At 40.5% G+C, this 20,544-nt stretch overlaps 1 protein-coding gene across 3 annotated transcripts in view; it reads left to right on the plus strand.

Moving 5' to 3' along the window:
* Positions 1-19,523, plus strand: part of LOC115154942 (LHFPL tetraspan subfamily member 6 protein) — a 60,899-nt gene extending 41,376 nt beyond the window's left edge. For 2 of the 3 annotated variants that reach the window (XM_029701663.1, XM_029701662.1), the window contains exons 3-4: positions 18,192-18,290; positions 18,560-19,523. In XM_029701663.1, coding sequence (XP_029557523.1) covers positions 18,192-18,290; positions 18,560-18,678 — 218 coding nt within the window. In that variant the 3' untranslated portion in view covers positions 18,679-19,523. Of the gene's footprint in view, positions 1-14,756; positions 15,866-18,191; positions 18,291-18,559 lie in introns of those variants that run through there. The other variant, XM_029701664.1, reaches the window with a different exon arrangement.
* The last annotated feature ends 1,021 nt before the right edge of the window (positions 19,524-20,544 follow it).

Below are 20,544 nucleotides of genomic sequence, written 5' to 3' on the forward strand. Positions count from 1 at the left end.
GGAAGGCCCAAACAATTGTCAGACTCCAGTCACCCAAGTCATAAACTGTTCTCTCTGCTACCGCATGGCAAGCGGTACCGGAGCGCCAAGTCTAGGACCAAAAGGCTCCTCAACAGCTTCTACCCCCAAGCCATGAGACTGCTGAACAACTAAACTAATAAACACCCCCACCCACTCGCTGTTTATTATCTATGCATAGTCACTTTACAAATGACCTCGATTAACCTGTACCCCCGCACATTGACTCAGTACCGTAACCCCCTGTATATAGCCTCGTTATTGTTATGCACATTTCTTGTGTTCGTTTTTGACTTTAGTTTATTTAGTAAATATTTAATTAAATCTATTTCTTGAACTGCGTAGTTGGTTAAGGGCTTGTTAGTCAACATTTCACGGTAAGGTCGGCGCATGTGACATAACATTTGATTTGATTTTATGTGTACTTGCTGTTTGGGGTTTTAGGCTGAGTTTCTGTATAGCACTTTGTGACATATTCTAATGTAAAAGGGCTTTATAAATAAATGTGACTGATTGATTGAAAGTACATAGTTCTAGCATTCACACAGAGATGTCCTGCATGGTTTCTTTAAAGTATTGAGAGACGGGATTCTCTAGTGATGACCTGAAGGTCTTGTGCTGAATACTCTGCAAGTATCAGGTGGAGTCGGTGGTCTACGGTAGTGTTTTAAACAACACACAGTTGTCATTCCAGCTGTCTCTATGTTGTTTGGGGCTCTTGTGTTGAGTGAACAGTTTTAAGGTCCTGTCAAGCTAGTCTTCGACTGCAGAGCCTCTTGACGGTGCGGTGCACCACCTGTTTCTGTAGAGACGTCAAGTTTAGTGAACAGTTTTAAGGTTTGGTTGTGCTGTCGAGCGACTCCGACAGAGGGCTGCCGACAGCATGCCACCTGTTCTGTAGTGAGATCAGAGAGCTGTCGGTAGGAACTCTCTCTGGGACACAACAACGGCTCGACGTTTGAACACACTCACTGCAGAGAGGGCAGCTGTTCTCGTGGGTCATCAGGCAGTTCTCCTTCCAAGACTATTTAAAATGTTTTATTTAACCTTTATTTAACTAGGCAAGTCAGTTAACTAGGCAAGACTATTCTAAGGGGTGCACAGATAATGACTCAACTAAAAGGAATGAACTTGCCAGTCGTGAGGATTGGAAGGAAAATCTGCGGTGAAAATCTGGTCAATGTTTCTTCTAAGAGCTAACATAGAGCTCTTGGAAATCTTAGTCTGAGAGACAAAATGTTGAAGTGTGTGTGTGTGTGTGCGTGCGTGTGTGCTCTCCTAAAGAGTGGTAGAGCTCAGGACTCTGGCTGGAGTTCTTCACTGTAGTATGCATTTCACCATCCTGATAAGTTCGGAGCTGTAGATAAATGTTTACCAAATCACTCAAGAGTCAGTATAATGTTAATTAGGCGTGACTCACTTTTCCCTAAACCTTCACACTATGCAGACACCATTTAAAGGGACACCACTACTTTTTAACTTCCTATCATCTCAAGCACCATACCATTGTCTACATAAGTAAAAACGTTTTCTATGTTTTGTAGTCCAAAAGATAAGAAAAGGTCCTAAGAAAATTATTGTTTAATTAAAATAGTGAAGTGTCGCTTTTAATATTCTGTGATTGTTATCTGTTCTATTTTGTTCTATTTTTCACCCTCTTTGTTTTTCCCACTTTGGTTTTGTTATCTGTATTATCTGATAACGTTCACAGACGGACCCAACCTCTATTGTATCACCTTGTTCCTTTATGGCATCCCTCAGGGCATAATAACCTATAGGTCATGTTCAGGGTGTGGTTTATTCCCAGACAGGCATTTCTCTCCTACTACTCTCTCCTGCTCTCATATACTGCAGTCAGTAGTCTGTGGACATTTCACAAAGCCTTTTAACCCAGATGAAAATGCCTTGAATGATTTGGGATTCGATTGTAAAGAGTCTAAAATGACACATACTGGATTTTCTGGGGTTGTATTCATAAAAAATGGAGGGAGACACTTAGGCATGTGTGGAATGTCTATAGAAAGGATTCGATGCATACAGACAATAGGGGCTTAGAGAAGACACGATGATATAGTGGGCCTGGGCTGGCAGCAAACTAAGAGGATGATTTGAATACAAGACATTGCAATGTATCTATCTATGCATGTGAGTGGTTTCTACTTGTGTCAGCTGGCTGAGTTATATTCGAAAAGTTCTTCAGAGGGCTCTTGAATAAAATACCTCTCCCTAAGCTCCCAATGAATTTGCTTTTCAATAAGAGCAAAACATAAATTCTTCTTCTCAGGTCAGGGTTTCTGAATATTCAGAATAATTGCCATTCCCATAACGATATACTTTGTTAGATATAGCCTACTGCTGGTGACACTGCATTCATGCTTTCATCTGTAACTTCTTACAACCTCCCGAAAGAAACAGACAGACAGTCAAAGACAAACAGCATATCACCATGCAGACTATCTGTGGTGTTTCTGTATTTGACTCCAGGTTATAAACCCAGACCACAGTGTCTGTGTGCGTCCCAAATGGCACCCTATTCTCTATAGAGTGCAATACTTTTAAACCAGAGTACTATGGGCCCTGATCAAAAGTAGTGCACTATATAAGGAATAGGGTGCTATTTGGGACACAGCCCCAAGTCCTCCTGCCACATGCTCCAGTTGCTTGGACCTCCACTATCATCTCACCCACATACTCACATCACACCTTCAAATCAACACTTTCAGTCGGGTTTAGCTACTACCATCACCGTTAAAAAATACACAGTCAGTTAGAGGGACATTTACTGCACATAAAGTGAGATACAGTGGTGTCCAACTTTTCACACAGTTTGAAAAGGAAGTAGCTATAGCATTTCACAAAAACAATCCTGACACCTTTTCATGTGGTAAAGCAATAAGCTACAGCTGGCAGGATCATGCACAGTGCCTTCAGTTCAGTGCCTTCAGAAAGTATCCACATCCCTTGACCTATTTCCAAATGTTGTTGTGTTACAGCCTGAATTTAAAATGGATTAAATTGAGATGTCTTTGTCACTGGCCTACACACAAAATAGTGGAATTATATTTTAGGATTTTTTTTAAAACAAATTATTTAAAAATGAAAAGCTGAAATGTCTTGAGTCAATAAGTATTCAACCCCTTTGTTATGGCAAGCCTAAATACGTTCAGGAGTAACAATTTGCGTAACAAGTCACATAATAAGGTGCATGGACTCACTCTGTGTGCAATAACAGTTCATATTATGATTTTCGAATAACTACCTCATCTCTGTACCTCACACACAATTATCTGTAAAGTCGAGCAGTGAACGAAGGACACCTATTTGTAGATGGTTTAAAAAATAAAAAAAACAGACATTGAATATCCCATTGAGCATGGTGAAGTTATTAATGACATTTTGGATAGTGTATCTATAAATCCAGTCACTACAAAGATACAGGCGTCCTTCCTAACTCAGTTGCCGGAGGGGAAGGAAACCGCTCATGGATTTCACCATGAGGCCAATGGTGACTTTAAGACAGTTACAGAGTTCAACGACTGTGATAGGAGAAAACTGAGGATGGATGAACAAGATTGTAGTTACTCTACAATACTAACCTAATTGAGAGAGTGAAAAGAAGGAAGCTTGTACAGAACAAAAATATTCCAAAATATGCATCCGGTTTGCAAAAAGGCACTAAAGTAACGCTGGATACAATGTGGCAAAGAATTAACATTTTGTCCAGAATACAAATTGTTATGTTTAGAGCAAAACCTAATACAACACATTACTGAATACAACTCACACTATTTTCAAGCATAGGGATGGCTGCATCATGTTATGGGTATGCTTGTAATTGTTAAGGACTGAGTAGTTTTCCAGGATAAAAAAGAAATGGAATGGAGCTAAGCACAGGCAAAATCCTAGAGGAAAACTTGTTTCAGTTTGCTTTCCACTAGACACTGGCAGATGATTTCACCTTTCAACAGTACAATAACCTAAAACACAAGGCCAAATCTACACTGGAGATGCTTACCAAGACTGTGAATGAATTAAATTTGCTTTGAAATCTATGGCAAGACTTAAATGTCTGTCTAGCAATGATCAACAACCACTTTGACAAATATTATACAATCCAGGTGTGCAAAGCTCTAAGAGATTTACCCAGAAAGACTCGCAGCTGTAATCGCTACCAAAGGTGATTCTAACATGTATTAACTCAGGGGGTTGAATACTTATGTAAATAAGATACTTATAGGTATTTTATTTTCATGAATGTTTTACATATGTTAGAATTTCTCTTCCACTTTGACATAACTATGTTTTTGTGTAGATCGTTGACAAAAAATTACAATTAAATAAGTTTTAATCACACCTTGTAACACAACAAAATGTTGAAAAGGTCGAGGGGTGTACTTTCTGAAGGCACTGTGTGTATTTCACACTACAGTGGTTCCTCCTTTAAAAGTTGCAGCACACCTTGCGGGCTGCTGCAGCATTCTGTGGCACGTTATCTATTTGTCAGCCATTTCTTTTGTTAATGCAAGTTATTGCTAGTTTGACCACCAGAGGGCATCTTTGAGAAGCATTTGATAGTCTTCCATATTGCAGGCATGCAGGAGACAGGGGCTCAATCCCCCAACGGAGAGGAAGGAGTAGGCTGTCCTTGTAAATAAGAATTAGTTCTTAATTCTTAGGGATAGCCCCCTTTTTATCCAATTTTCACCTAAAATGACATACCCAAATCTAACTGCCTGTAGCTCAGGCCCTGAAGCAAGGATATGCATATTCTTGGTACCATTTCAAAGGAAACACTTTGAAGTTTGTGGAAAGGTGAATTGAATGTAGGAGAATATAGCACAATAGATCTGGTAGAAGAAAATACAAAGAAAAACAACAACTGTTTTTTTGTATTTTTTCAACCACCATCTTTGAAATGCAACAGAAAGGTCCCAAATCTAGCCATCACTTTGGTTGTAATTCCGATGGTGTCCACAAGTGGGCAGCAGTGTATGTGCAAAGTTTCAGATTGATAACTTGAAGTATGAGCAAGCTACATGACATTTAGTGTGAAGTCACCCAGGTACATTTGGGCAAATCGTGAATGACACATTTACATTACATTTTTCTGCAAGAATATCGTCAAATCTGTATACTTGGAATTGTTTTAGCTTTTCCAGTATTAGTAGCCATATTGTAAGTTCAACATTTGCAAAACACCCAGTTGTCATAACTTCATAACTCTCCATATTTTAAGCAGTTTTTGTCCAAAAGGAAAAGGCTTGCAGTCGCACAAGGTTAGCAGCAAAATTGTGTGACAGATACAGGGTTCCGCATACTCCGGTAAAGCCCAGCTCATTGCCTATCTAGCCAGCTTTGTTTGACCCCGATTGGTGCTTATTTGACAAAGTTATGTCAATCAAAGTGAAGACCACCCGTATCATCGGCGCGCCATGAAGGCGTCGCACTCTGACCAGATTTGGTGTCCTATAGGATATACTACACTCCTAATGATATAGTGAAGTCTGGTTACATTCTAGCATCTCTGAGGAATAAATACGAATGTAATTTGACTGGTTGAAACAACATTTAAGGTTAGATTTTCACAGATTCCTTTCTTTGAAAATTAGACGAGTGAAAATACAAAATCGATCGTGTATGCTATATGGACCTTTTTAGGATAGGAAAAATGATTTTATCTAACAAAACAACACTTCATGTTATCTCTGGGACCCTTGGGATGATAAATCAGAGCAAGATTTCAGAATGTAAGTACACATTTCACCTTCAGAGGTGAATTTATCAAACCTATCGTGGTGAAAAAAGTGTTTTGTTGTTAGGAGCTCTCCTCAAATAATAGCATGACATGGCTACTGTGAATTGGACAGTGCAGTTATATTAACAACAATTTATGCTTTCAGCTGATATAAGACACTTATGTACCGACATTTGTTGTTTCTCTAAAATCTGCAATCGTGACACACGGCGCTGGATGATTTACAACTGCCCCGTTGACTGAATGCCTATTCCTAAGAAGTTTTTAACTGATTCCATATGTGTTATTTCATAGTTGTGATGTCTTCACTATTATTCTACAATGTAGAAAATAGTAAAAATATAGAAAAATCCTGGAATGAGTAGGTGTGTCCAAACTGACTGATACTTTCTTAATTCATTTGATTCATATTATGGTATTTCTATTCCATGAAAAATGAAAAAACCTCGAGTTTCTGGATGAAACTGAAAATATGGTGCTGTACAACATGACGGTCGGCAGTACAGTACTGGGCTATTTAGCTGAAGAATCCCTGTGTCGTGCGGACCGGATGGGAGACCAGGGTTCAATTCCCCCTCTGGGTAAATTCAGACCATTTCGCTCTCGGACGTTCAGGCCGAGGAGCATTCTGGCCTTACAATGGCAGTCAAGCACCCAAGCTAACATTAGCTAGCTTGCTAGCTACTTCCAGACACAAATGAGACCACTCTGACCATTTTACTCACCCTAGCAGAGCTGGTTAGGCAGTTTTCGTGTTAACCAGAGCGTTGGTCACTGTAACTGTACTGCTGGAAACAATTTAATTATGCTTTTTTGCCTACGTTTATTGACACCGGCCATATTCAACGTGTGTTGAGCGCTCCTAAATGTATTATTCTGCGCTCTGGTAAACTGACGAAAGTGCTCTGAAATCGGAGTAGATAGCCAGAGCGAATTTACGAAGGCACCCGAATGTCCATTGAGAACTCACAACGACTATACCATTTAGCTAAGCTAAGAATGACGGTAATAATCAAGTCAATAAACGTTGGGTAGTTAGATAGTCTATAGTTAATATCCTGTCAAGTTTGATGTATAACTACTAACGTTAGGTGGATAGCTAACATACCGGTACATACTGCTGTAATGATATGCTATGTAGTTCGTAACGACAGCGTAGCTAACAAATTGTCAGCCAACATAAACGTGTAAGGTAACGTATTTGAAAAGTCATTACTTTATTACATTGAGTAGCAAGCTACCGCGAGGACGCGCTCTATTGACTTTGCGGCTTGAGCATGCTTTTGGTGCACTGTCGATAGCGCGCTGGACTTCAGGCAAGAAGGTTGAGGGTTAGAAACCTGCTCCCTGCTTGTTTCATTTCAAGTCCTGCACATTTATCAGTTGATTATGTGGTTTATATTGCCCATTCATTGTCAGTTAGAGACACAGTAGTGCATTGGGACCCAAAAGTATAATCAATGCTCTAACTCCCCCATGGTCGTTAGGGAAAATCTGGTCTATGATAGGACGGGTTTTTTTCACACCTAGCTCGGCTATTCTTTAGTAAATGTTGAATAGTCTATTGTTCCGCTATTAGCACCCCTCTCCAACTTGCAACAAATTAATGTATTTTTGTCGAGAGCAAAACTTTTTTATTTTCAAGTCACAAATAATTGTTCTGAAAGCAAAAACGAGGCTTCAAAGTGAAAACATTTTTTGCAGTCAAATATTTTGTAATAGAGAGCAAAAGTTTATGCATTTTATTCCCCCAAAATATTTTCAGAACAAAAAATGTATTTGAAAACAAAACTCGCTATCTACCGTCCTCCATTTTGGCCATTTTTTTGAGTGTCAGTTTGGCTACAACCAATACTGTTCAGCTTTTCTTTCCGACACAAAGGAAGTCATAGCGGACACCTACGAAGAAGGACTGTGTGGTGATGGCATCTCAGGTAAGCAGCACTGGGCGTTCTTCTGTCCAACTTTTACATAGCTAGTAGTTAGCTCCTACCATTCAGTGTCAGTTCATAACATTGTACTATATTACATACATACCGTATAATGATAAATCATGCAATTATTAAACTAACCAAAAGCATTTAGCTACGAATGCCTGTTCTCACCATTTTCAGTTGAATTAATCAAACTTTCTTTCATGGCAACTCATAAGCAGGCCATGTCCTATTTGTTTTATAGTCGATAGATAATCATATTTCATGACAGTGTAACGGTTAGCTTTTTTTACAGAAGGATGAAAGAACACAATATGTCTGTCAGGGAATGCTATTCTGATATGTCAGATGAAGAGTTAGACCAGAAAGTCAGCACCATTAAGGCAAGGATGCCCCATCCCCATGCTGCACCCCTGTCTCTCATCCACATTGATACAAATCATAAATTGATAAGGTATTAAGATGTATAATGTCTCCATCAAATCTAAGAAGTTATTTTAACTTTTTTATTCTTACTTATTCCTAGACAAATTTTCAATGATGTATGAAATTGGAATTGTTCTTCATCAACTGGTAATACATAAATAATGAAGCAGGTTAATAGGTTAAACATTTCACTTTTATTCTAATGCTTTTTTTCACGATACAACAGGTAAGTATATTATTTTGTATACATATTGCATATTTCCCATCACCTATTGAACAACCACAATACCAGTCTGGTGTTAAGCTTTCTGTGCTGTATTGACGCATCCTGAAAATGGCATCTGCTGCTTTAGATTGAACATCATATCTCAGTTATTGTTTTCATATCTACAAAAAATAAGATATTTTCTTTACTTTCAGAGTGCCGAGCTGATAAAGGAGTCGAAAATGTAGATTTTTCCAAACGTTCACTGTCCGAGGAACAGGCCATGGAAGCTTTATTGCTGGCAAAAGTGTCCATAACCAGAGGTAATTAAACTGTTCTGTGTACTTTTTCTCTCTTCCTCTCTGCCTGTCTTGTTGTACATGGTACCTGTCTCACATGCATAGTTTAGAGGAAGAAGGATACCTTGACCTGTCGAATTCTATCCACCTCTTATGTGTGGGATATGTGTTCCTACCTCGTCTGCGGGCAGATCTGCAGCATTTCACAGAGAGTTGGAATAATCACCCTTTAAGTACAGAGGCGAACCTGACGCCTCACCAGCTGTGGCATATCGGAATGCTCCAAACATCTGGCACATTTTGGTTTTTGCCTTAACACTACACAGCTGATTCAAATGATCAAGTCATCACCAAGCTTAAAGTGGTATTTATGTCTAATAATGACATTATCTTCTATTGTTTGTCCTCATGTGTCTGTTTTTCAGCATAAAGTACTCTGTAGCCACTTAGTGTGGACACCAGGTGAGACCACGCACACACACACACACACACACACACACACACACACACACACACAATAACAGTCTCTCTCCTTCACTTCATCCCTCTCCCCCTTCTCCCTAAATCCTCTAGGTTATATCAGCTGTGTTGGTGAACCCCTCCCGCATCTGAACTGGCTGACACAAAGGGCACAGCATGATCATAAGTGAGAGGTCAGGTCAACAGGAAGTATTATTAAAGAGATGCTTTACCTTGAAATAGAGATGTAGTAGTCCCAAAGTTAATGTTCCAAGGTCAGTTTTGCGTTTCACCTCCTGATGATTATGATGACTGACCGTGTTAGAATAAAAACAAGGCTTAATCGTGCCCTCTCTCTATTCATCTGTCTCTTGTCTGCAGGTATGTTTTGATGTGAGAGAGGAAGCCAGTCCCGTCATCGCCACCTCACCCGCTCTTAAGATAACCTTCGGGCCAACTGGGGGCCCAAGGCTGGTTAGGAGACACCGCTAGAGACACTGTAATTGTGATGAACTGAGAGAATATTTAGGTAGCACTGTAATTCATTAATCATATGCTGTCTGCCTCTGTTCTTACCTCTTTCCCTTTCTGTCTTCTACACCGTCTTTCTTCCTCGTTTTATAATGCACACCATATGTGCATTGAAGTACAGATTGAACTTGTATTTATAATATTACAATTATCATAAGTAGAATGCATGTATTATATATAACACCTGGATAATTAACTTCTTTCAATAAAGAGTTTCGCATTCTCCACTGGTTGAAATGAAGTATCTCATTGAAATACTATCCAGTGTCCTCAGATTAATTCAGATGAAGGGAGTTAGATATGCATAGTTTTGTTTCTGTATATATGAATTACAAATCAGCCTTTACTTAAATCATGTTTCAAGTCTACTGCATAGTTACAGCATCATTGAAATGAATGGAGTTTGATACACCTGCTGTTGGATATGACTGAAAAAGAATGTCTCACAGAGATTCATACCTGAACCACACCTTTATTTGCCAAGGAAGAGTACATGATCAGTGAATGTATTCAATGTACAGGCTACAATGTGGGGATCTCATGTGTGGTAATAACTACAGTACATGTATATAGAACTTGCTTCCTTGGCACAATCAAGTTATTATATTCTACTCAATCCATAGGCTTCAATAATGCCATTCAGACTTGAAGTTACATTTAAGTAATTTAGCAGACTCTCTTATCCAGAGCGACTTACAAATTGGTGGATTCACCTTATGATATCCAGTGGAACAACCACTTTACAATAGTACATCTATATATTTTAAGTGGGGGGGGGGGGGGGTTAGAAGGATTACTTTATCCTATCCTAGGTATTCCTTAAAGAGGTGGGGTTTCAGGTGTCTCCGGAAGGTGGTGATTGACTCCGCTGTCCTGGCGTCGTGAGGGAGCTTGTTCCACCATTGGGGTGCCAGAGCAGCGAACAGTTTTGACTGGGCTTAGCGGGAACTGTGCTTCCTCAGAGGTAGGGAGGCGAGCAGGCCAGAGGTGGATGAACGCAGTGCCCTTGTTTGGGTGTAGGGCCTGATCAGAGCCTGAAGGTACGGAGGTACCGTTCCCCTCACAGCTCCGTAGGCAAGCCCCATGGTCTTGTAGCGGATGCGAGCTTCAACAGGAAGCCAGTGGAGAGAGCGGAGGAGCGGGGTGACGTGAGAGAACTTGGGAAGGTTGAACACCAGACGGGCTGCGGCGTTCTGGATGAGTTGTAGGGGTTTAATGGCACAGGCAGGGAGCCCAGCCAACAGCGAGTTGCAGTAATCCAGACGGGAGATGACAAGTGCCTGGATTAGGACCTGCGCCGCTTCCTGTGTGAGGCAGGGTCGTACTCTGCGAATGTTGTAGAGCATGAACCTACAGGATCGGGTCACCGCCCTGATGTTAGTAGAGAACGACAAGGTGTTGTCCAGGGTCACGCCAAGGTTCTTAGCACTCTGGGAGGAGGACACAATGGAAGTTGATACAACAACTATGATAGCTGTAGCTAGCTACACATGCATACTGTAGCTAGCTACACATGCATAGGCATACAGTTATTTGTATCCTCCACTACACAATAACAAGTAAATAGTTAGCTAGCTATGTTACTTCAGTTGCATTGCATGGCACGGTAAGCTTACACAATGGTACATTCTATTTGCAGTAAATGCTTTGGCTAGCTAGATTCTTTACATCCTCTGTTTCCCGAGACGACAGCCTGGTTTGCTGGTTTTCTCAGGAGTCCCTAAAACATAGCCAGATTATGCTGCATATGATTTTGAGCAGTGACGCTGTAGGTGTGATCGAGGCATAAGTGTCACTTTATTCGTGTCTAACTAGCTAACATTAAAAATAGGCACTAGTTGGTTACTAGTCCAACGCTCTAACCACTAGGCTACCTGCCGCCCTGTGCAATTCACTATCTACAAGCAAACACCTTATGATTTGTATTTGTAAATCGAGGGCCTTAAGTAAAATGACTGCCATAAAGATTTGCACATAGGAGAGATATGCGCAAACATGACAGATATGGCAAACCTGCAACTTTATGTTTGGAAGCGCTTAGGTCACCGCACTTTTGGCAGGGATTTAACGACAAGAAAAAGACAAGAAGTTCTCACACGTAGACAAGAAGTTCTCACACATAGAAAACAAGTTCTCACGGTAGAAAGCGATTTGTAGTCATAGAAAAAAGGTTTGTACCCATAGAAAGCGATTTCTATAAACTGCTGGCAGCCTCTCGTTCGGCCATTTTGATGCCTGCCTTTCAAGGCTGCATAAATTATATTATTGTAACCATAATATTGTCACGTCCTGACCATAGTGAGTGTTATTTTCTATGGTAGAATAGGTCAGGGGGTGTTTGTCTGGGTTTTGTATGTCTATGTTTTGGTTCTAGGTTTGCATTTCTATGTTGGTGGTGTTTGGCATGAACTCCAATTAGAGGCAGCAGGTTGTCGTTGTCTCTAATTGGAGGTCCTATTTAAGTTAGGTTTGTCCCACAGGTGTTTGTGGGTGATTGTTCTTCGTGAGGTTTTTGTTCCTCCAGCGTCACGGTTTGTTGTTTTATATATACTTGTAATGTTTAATGGTTGCATTCGGTTTCACTGTGTCACGTCCTGACCAGTTAAGGGGTTATTTGTTATTGTAGTTTGGTCAGGACGTGGCAGGGGGTGTTTGTTTTATGTGGTTCGGGGTTTGTTAGTATATGTGTTTATGTAGAGGGGTGTTGGTTTAGAGTATTCCGGGGTTTTTAGTTATGTTCTATGTTTTGTATTTCTAGGATCTGTCTATGTTGTGTATTTCTTTGTGTTGGCCTGATATGGCTCTCAATCAGGAACAGCTGTACATTGTTGTTGCTGATTGAGAGTCATACTTAGGTAGCCCTGTTTCACCTGTCCCTTTGTGGGAAGTTGTTGTTGCACTGCTGTGTGTTAGCCTGCAATACTGTTCGTTCGATCGTTTTCTTGTTTTGTTTGTTACGTGTTCACCACATTATTGCGGTGTACACCCATTCATCACCCAAATAGTTCAATTAGCTGGCCAGTGTGATAGCACATGTCATACATTGTAAGTGATTATAATCCATCTGCTGTCTCATGTTGCACAGACGATGAGCATTAAGGAGACATAAGTATTCCTGAGGCCTCTAACCATTTCCCCAGGAGAGGCATGTAAAAGGGAGAGGGGAGGTGTAGGATATGGGATCAGACTTTGTAACAGTATTGCTTCAGTCCCTCTCCTCGCCCCATCCTGTGCTTGAACCAGGGACCCTCTACACACATCGACAAGTCACCCTCAAAGCATCGTTACCCATTGCTCAACAACATTCCGCAGCCCTTGCAGAGCAAAGGAAACACCTACTTCATTGAAACGCTATTAGCGCACACCGCTAACTAACTAGCCATTTCACACCGGTTACACTCACCCCCTTGTTTCCGCACCAACGAGTGATCCTGGTCAACAGCATCAATAGGATCAACTTTTTTTATAGACTACAAATCGCTTTCTATACGTGCTAACTTTTTTATACGCGTGATAACTGTTTTCTACGACTACAAATCGATTTCTGCCATGAGAACGTTTTTCTAGGTATGAGAACTTCTTGTCTTTTTCTTGTCATTGAGTCCCTGACAAAAGTCCAGTGACCTAAACTCTTCCAAATATGGAGTTGCAGGTTTGCTATATCTGTCATGTTTGTGCATATCTCTCCTATGTGCATATCTTTATGGCAGTCATTTTACTTAAGGCCCTCGATTTACAAATCAAAATGTGTTTGTTTGTGGATAGTGAACAGCATTTGTGGATAGCGATTTACATTTGTTGAAAATGATTTACATTTGTGGAAAGTGATTTACATTTGTGCATTGGTGATTTACATTTGTGGAAAGTGATTTACATTTGCGAATACATTTGGCATGATATTGATCCCGTATATTATGCATTTCAAAGATGATAAAAAATAGAAAACGCATGTTTATTTCTTTGTATTATCTTTTACCAGATCTAATGGGTTATATTGTACATTAATTTCACATTTCCACAAACTTAAGTGTTTCCTTTAAAAAGGTATCAATAATATGCATATCCTTGTTTCAGGTCCTGGTGGACCATTCTTGATACACACGTGAAACTGTTAAGCGTGAAAAACCCAGCAGTGTTGCAGTTCTTGACACAAACAGGTGCGACTGGCACCTACTACAATACCCCATTAAATATCTTGTCTTACCCATTCACCCTGAATGACACACTTACACAGTCCATGTCTCAAGGCTTAAAAATCGTTCTTTAACATGTCTCCTCCCATTCATCTACACTGATTTGAAGTGGATTTAACAAGTGACATCAAAAAGGGATCATAGCTGACACCTGGTCAGTCTATGTCATGGAAAGAGCAGGTGTTCTTAATGTCTTGTAGACTCAGTGTAAATCTACACAGAGCACGTCAACATGCCTTGCCTTCTGCTGACAATTACATCATCAAAATGTGTTGTAGCCAAAATAATGTAAAGGGCTGTCTGGTAGCATCAATAAATAGACAATGATTTGTAGTCGAAGTCATTGCACTACTATATGTACATATCTACCTCAATTCCCTTGTACCCCTGCACATCGACTTGATACTGGTACCCAATGTATATAGTCAAGCTATCATTGCTCATTGTGTATTCATTCCTCGTGTTACATTTTTTTTCATTATATTTTGTTTTTACTTGACTTGAGACTTGACTTGAAAAACTTGTCTTGACTTGACTTGCCCTTAGAATGCACGACTTGGACTTGACTCAACCCATTCTACTTGGGACTCAACTTGAGACTCGGAGCTTGTGACTTGAGACTTGCTTGTGACTCGAATAATAGTGAACTGGTCCAACCCTGCTACAGACCATCAGTAACATTTCTACCTACTAACCTTAGCTCTAGCCGTAACCCTTATCCTAACCCTAAACTTAACCCTAGCACTAACCTTAACCTTAACCCTTACCATTACCCTTATTTTAAACTTAACCCTGACCTTACATATTGTGCCATGGTATTCATTTCCCAGTCACAGAGATGTGGATGTAGGAGAGAATGGATTTTTAGAGACCAATGGTACCTGGTAAGACTTATTACTACCTGACTTTTCTCTGTCTGTATTTTCTTCCCTGCAGGTACCACCAGTCTTCTCAGTAGGGTTAGGGCTACCCTGCCCTCCATGAATAGTGGCTACCTGAAGTTCACAGCACGAGTCTGTAGTTGGAGACAACTGTGTATCTGAATAAAGCATGCATTTTACTTTTGTGGCCTGATTTATTTACCCTCTAAACCTGTTCCACTGTTTCAAACCCCTCACCAAAGTTATGAATCGAATAATGACAAGGACGTGCAGTTGGCCTGTTTTTATACTTTTGTTTAATTAAACATTTAATATATTATATATCTTGCGACTCCTCAACCTCCAGGAACCCCACGTAGTGCCCACCAGGAGAGGGGAATTTGCTCCTGGTGGAACTGACAACACATGCCACAGCACCACTTGGTTGTCTGGCCCCAGCCGCTATCCTCGCATGACCCACTCCAGGCACCAGTAGGCAGGCAGAATTGTCTACAAAGAACTAACCAAATATCTGTCAGGCACCATAGATAGCAAGACATTCATGTTCCTCACCTGGTAACAGGTACTGTCTCTCCCGATACCATCATTGCCATTGATAATTGTAATATGTGGGGCTGGGGGATTTTCTAAAATGAATGGGTAGGTTTGAATGGGTGAAAATAAAAAGTGACATTCCTTCCAGTTATGCTACATCCTCCACACAAAACGTTGAATGAACATGTCTTTATACAAAGCCATGGGCTTTTCAGAAAGGTATGAGTACATCAGTATGGGAAAGTGTGTTTGGTAAGTAGCTAAATTGTTTCATTACTTTTTCACAATGTAGCTAGCTATTCGTATGGAAATGAATTAATGTAACGTTAACGTGACCTGGTGACGCAAGTCAGCTAGCTAGGTAGAACCAGTCTAGCTGGCTACTGTGGCTAGTTAGCTGGCTACTGCCAGCTAGTTACTATCACGTTTGAAGGTAAGACCCAGGTGCAGACAATGTCAAAGTAACAAAAGTGTATTAATTCGAACACAGGCAGGCAAAGGTACAGGATGGCAGGCAGGGTCAGGGCAGGTATGGGTCGGTAATCCAGAGTAGAGGGCAAAGGTACAGGACAGCAGGCAGGCTCAGGGTTAGGGCAGGCAGAAAGGACAAAACCGGGAAAAATAGAAAAACAGGAAAATAGACAAGGCAGGATCAAGGAGAACAACGCTGGTAGGTTTGAGGAACAAAATGAACTGGCAACAGACAAACAGAGAACACAGGAATAAATACACAGGGGATAACGGGGAAGATGGGCGACACCTGGAGGGGGTGGAGACAATCACAAAGACAGGTGAAACAGATCAGGGCGTTACAAGTTACGTCAAAAAAGTAATGAAATAACAAACCTCATGGACATCTGTCCTCCCGCTCCCTCTGGTCTGGGCTACTTACTACAGTTCCTCTTCAGCATGTGGAAGGTGGAAAGTATACTCTGTCAGTGTGGGGTGCAATGCTGGGGTGGGCGAGGAGGCATGCACGCTCCTCAATTTCTGTTAGCAGTCCCTGCCCTTGTACACACTCCTGACAGCAGGGGCATTCCTCCTCTGTGGCCATCACCGGGCGGAGAGGTAGCTATAGCTATAATGTTACTAGCTAGTTGTTGGTCGCTGGGAAGGGACATTCAACTCTGGAGCCTTCTAGCTAACAACAGTTAGCTAGCTAGCTACCTAGCTACAACATAAGCTAACAGAAACATATTCAATTAAAGCATTCTGATTTTAATTCAATTGTGAATATTGCTAACAATTTAACAAAATATATTTAGCGTCAATGATGTCAGAATATAACGTTATGTAGTTAGCTAGTTAGCTAATAACTTATGCTGCTAGCTACTGGTTGCTAACGGTGCCAATTAGTCTAGACAAGAGAACAACGTCACATTCCTCAACATAGACTAAATAGATTTCCAATCAAGACATTCTACATTCTCACATTAACTGAGACTGTATGATCTATAAACCTAATTGTGTCTATCTTTTCTGTTTCTCCTCCAACAAAATATAATTATTAGCTGTTAGCATTTGCCTTTCCCCATGAAATTAAGCTTTTTTAAAAAAAATAAAAATATGGAAAAGACAGCAGAGATTTTTTTTTTAATTACATCAACAACAACTTTCTCGGATATTCAAACGGAAGGCACTTCTGATATTTTATCCTTTCCTGTGATTCGAGTGTCATTTCTTAAATGTCTCCTGAGGTCTCGCTTATGGCATAATGCTAATATTTCGACCCCCCTTTTTGAAAGAAAACTAGCAAACAGACGTGGCACCATCGGCTGACCATTTAGGGAATGAAGTTCTCAGCTGAGGTGTCAAATTTTGTTCAAGAATATGGGTATTGACAGAAAAAGAGGAAGGGGAAAAACTCACTTTAGTTAAGATGCATTGGCCAATCAAAACACATCGTTGCGTCTATACTAAATTCCAAAATGACACTACATAATTTTTTTACGCCCTTTTTCTCCACAATTTTGTAATATCCAATTATGATCTTGTCTCATCGCTGCAACTCCCCAATCAAGCTCGAGAGAGGCAAAAGTCGAGTCATGCGTCCTCTGAAACATGACCTGCCAAGCCACACTGCTTCTTAACACCAGCTCGCTTAACCCCGGAAGCCAGCTGCACCAATATGTCAGAGGAAACACCGTTCAACTGACAACCGAAGTCAGCTTGCAGGCAACTGGCCTACCACAAGGAGTCGCTAGAGAGCGATGAGCAAAGCAAACCCCCTCGAGTCGCTAGAGCGCGATGAGCCAAGCAAAGCCCCCCCTGTCAAACCCTCCCCTAACTCGGACGCTGGCCTAATTGTGCGCCGTCCAATGGTAGACGCAGTCACGACCAGTTGTGACACAACCCCCAGGCTGTAGTGACGCCATAACACTGCGATGCAGTGCCTTAGACACTACATTATTTACCATTCATTGCTGTTGGGCAAACATAATCTGAAACAACCAAAATAAACTGCAAATGCATTCAACAAGTTTGTCGAGTCACAAGCTTGATGTAGTCATTGCGTGCTTAGAATATGGGACCATATGCTAAATGTAATACTATAAGTGAATTAGTCCAAATTCTTATGACACTTTCAAATGGGGGGACTAGATAAATAAAATGCATTCATTTGTAAATGGTAAAACAGATATGTATGAAAATACCCTCAACTAAAAGGTTACATTCTGTACTGGTTCCTGATATAACACATTTGATCTCAAATCCACAATGCTGGAGTAAAAGTTTTGCCTTCACTGCCCACATAAATATGTTGGGAAGTGTTCGTAGGCTCTTGATGAAAGTACCATCTCAGGAAATCATGTGACATAGTGGAACGTGTTAGCTTTTTAACTTAAGTGGTTTTGAATAATGCAAGCTGCACTATTCACTGTATGATGGGTTTGTTATGACATAGCTTAGCACATTCTCTCTCTCTCTCTCTCTCTCTCTCTCTCTCTCTGCACAGCGTTGCTGATTGGGTCGGGGTGTGCACTCTACCCTCTAGGTTGGGACAGTGAGGAAGTCCGACAGACATGCAGCAACAGATCCAACCAGTTTGTGCTTGGTACGGGTCAAACATCTACACACAGTCACATCCACACAACATCATCATATTCAAGTCACACATTGATAATTAGCAAGTCATTCAATTTGGTCTCAGCTCATATTATGCTATGTTAGCTCTGATTCTAATTCACTGTTTGTATTCTGTCTGTCTGTCTGTCTGTCTGTCTGTCTGTCTGTCTGTCTGTCTGTCTGTCTGTCTGTCTGTCTGTCTGTCTGTCTGTCTGTCTGTCTGTCTGTCTGTCTGTCTGTCTGTCTGTCTGTCTCCAGGTTCTTGTGAGATTGGCTGGGCGTTCTACTGCACAGGAGCAGGGGCAGCAGCAGCCATGATGTTATGTACCTGGATGGCCTGCTTCGCTGGGAAGAGACAGAAGCAATACCCGTACTGATGGCATCAAGGCAGGACAGCCATGATGACAACTTGAAACAACACTTGTCATCACCAAACAGTTGAGACTCAGAGCAAGGGAGAATATCAGGGGGACAGAGTCTGTAGGCTAGCTATGCACTCTGTCATAAGTGAAAAGTAAAAGAGCGGACCACCTTGTGCTGTATTTGATGCTGCAGTAGAAAGCAATACACAGCGCATGTAATGAGACACTCCATTGTTCTGCAGAGCACTTCAAAGAGTGGAGTCTACATACTTGGTTGTCATTGACAGCAAGAGCAACAACATGTGTTTCCATCTCTCTTTTCTATTTTCCATGTTTTGTTTGGTTGCTCCTCTATTCCCCCTCTAGTCTGTCGTGTTCCAGTCCCTATACTATAACTCTTCATCGTAACTGAAGTAATGGCACAACCTGTGGTAAAGAGAAATTACTCTACTTTTGATGTTACTTTGTTATTGTGAGTATTTTATATCCTGTATTTAATTAATATGTTATGTACCCCCGTGTTGGCTTAGTGTTGCCTTAAATATATAAACCTTTACTGGTAACTTGCAATAATCTTGAACTGTTATCATGTCTATTTACAGTATATCTATAAACAGGGACTATTGAAGTCCCTAACCATGTACATCTGTCAAATATGAATGATGTATGTTTTTGTGTATTATGTTTATTCTATTATAATAACATATTCACACCTTTTGTATGAAACACTATGTCTAATTTGACTTGGTTTTGTAAATACATTGTAAATAAATATTGTTACTTTGAAGTCTTAATTAACAAATAAAACGTTCAGCAGTGGAGAAGCTGTAGTTCCACTGTTGCGCCACTGTATCCGAATTGAATCACTTGGCATCAGCCTATTACTCGTTCTTAAAACTAACACCAATTTTGGTGATTATGGTGATTCATATGCTTGGTTAACCCTGGTTAAAATGACCTGTTGAGGCCAGGGGGCAGGATCTAATCCCGGTATTGGGATTCATTGTCATGTGACCATGGCGGGGAATTCAAAACTGCAAGAGTAATCATTTCAAATAATCAAATAATCAACTATTTTCCTCCATTTGAAAGATATATCTCCTAAATCTAACCACGCTGTCCGATTTTCAGAGGCATTACGGAGAATGCATAAAGTTAGGTTATGTGAGGAGAGTACATTGACAATAGCTGCGTGTAATGTTTAGCCAATTCAAAGAAGGGCATCAACAGACAGAAAACTAGCTAGAATTATGCACTTACCTTTGACAATCTGCATCAGATGACACTCATAGGACATTATGTTATACAATACATGCATTTTTAGTTCCATCAAGTTCATATTTATATCCAAAAACAGCATTTACAGTCGCGGTGAAATTCAGAATTTTTTTCGGCTCGAATGCACCCAGTGAATCCAGCATTACAAATCACGGAATTACTATTCGAAAACATTGGTAAATTATAATATTGTCATTCAAAGAATAATATATTATCATCTCGTAATTGCTACCGAATGGCCAGATCTCAAAATAACTTTACTGGGAAATCACATTTTGCATAAACTGGGTACTATGCTAACAACAATAAGCTATATGCTAAGCTAAGCTAAGCTATACCGTTAGCATTAGCATCATCTAATATCGATAATAACATTCTAAATATCCCCTTACCTTTGATTATCTCCATCAGAAGGCGCTGCCAGAGATCCCAGGTCCAGAACAAATGTGGTTTCTTTTGACAAAGTTCATAATTTATGTCCAAATAGTTAGCGTTCAGTAGGCTCCCACAAAATGAGGTGGGCAGTGTAAAGTCACGTCGAAAAGCTAAAGAAAACCTAGTAAATAATCTATTTACGTTTGTTTAAACATGTCAAACGTTGTT

The sequence above is a fragment of the Salmo trutta genome, chromosome 19, assembly GCF_901001165.1.
Source record: "Salmo trutta chromosome 19, fSalTru1.1, whole genome shotgun sequence".
Classification (NCBI taxonomy): domain Eukaryota; kingdom Metazoa; phylum Chordata; class Actinopteri; order Salmoniformes; family Salmonidae; genus Salmo; species Salmo trutta.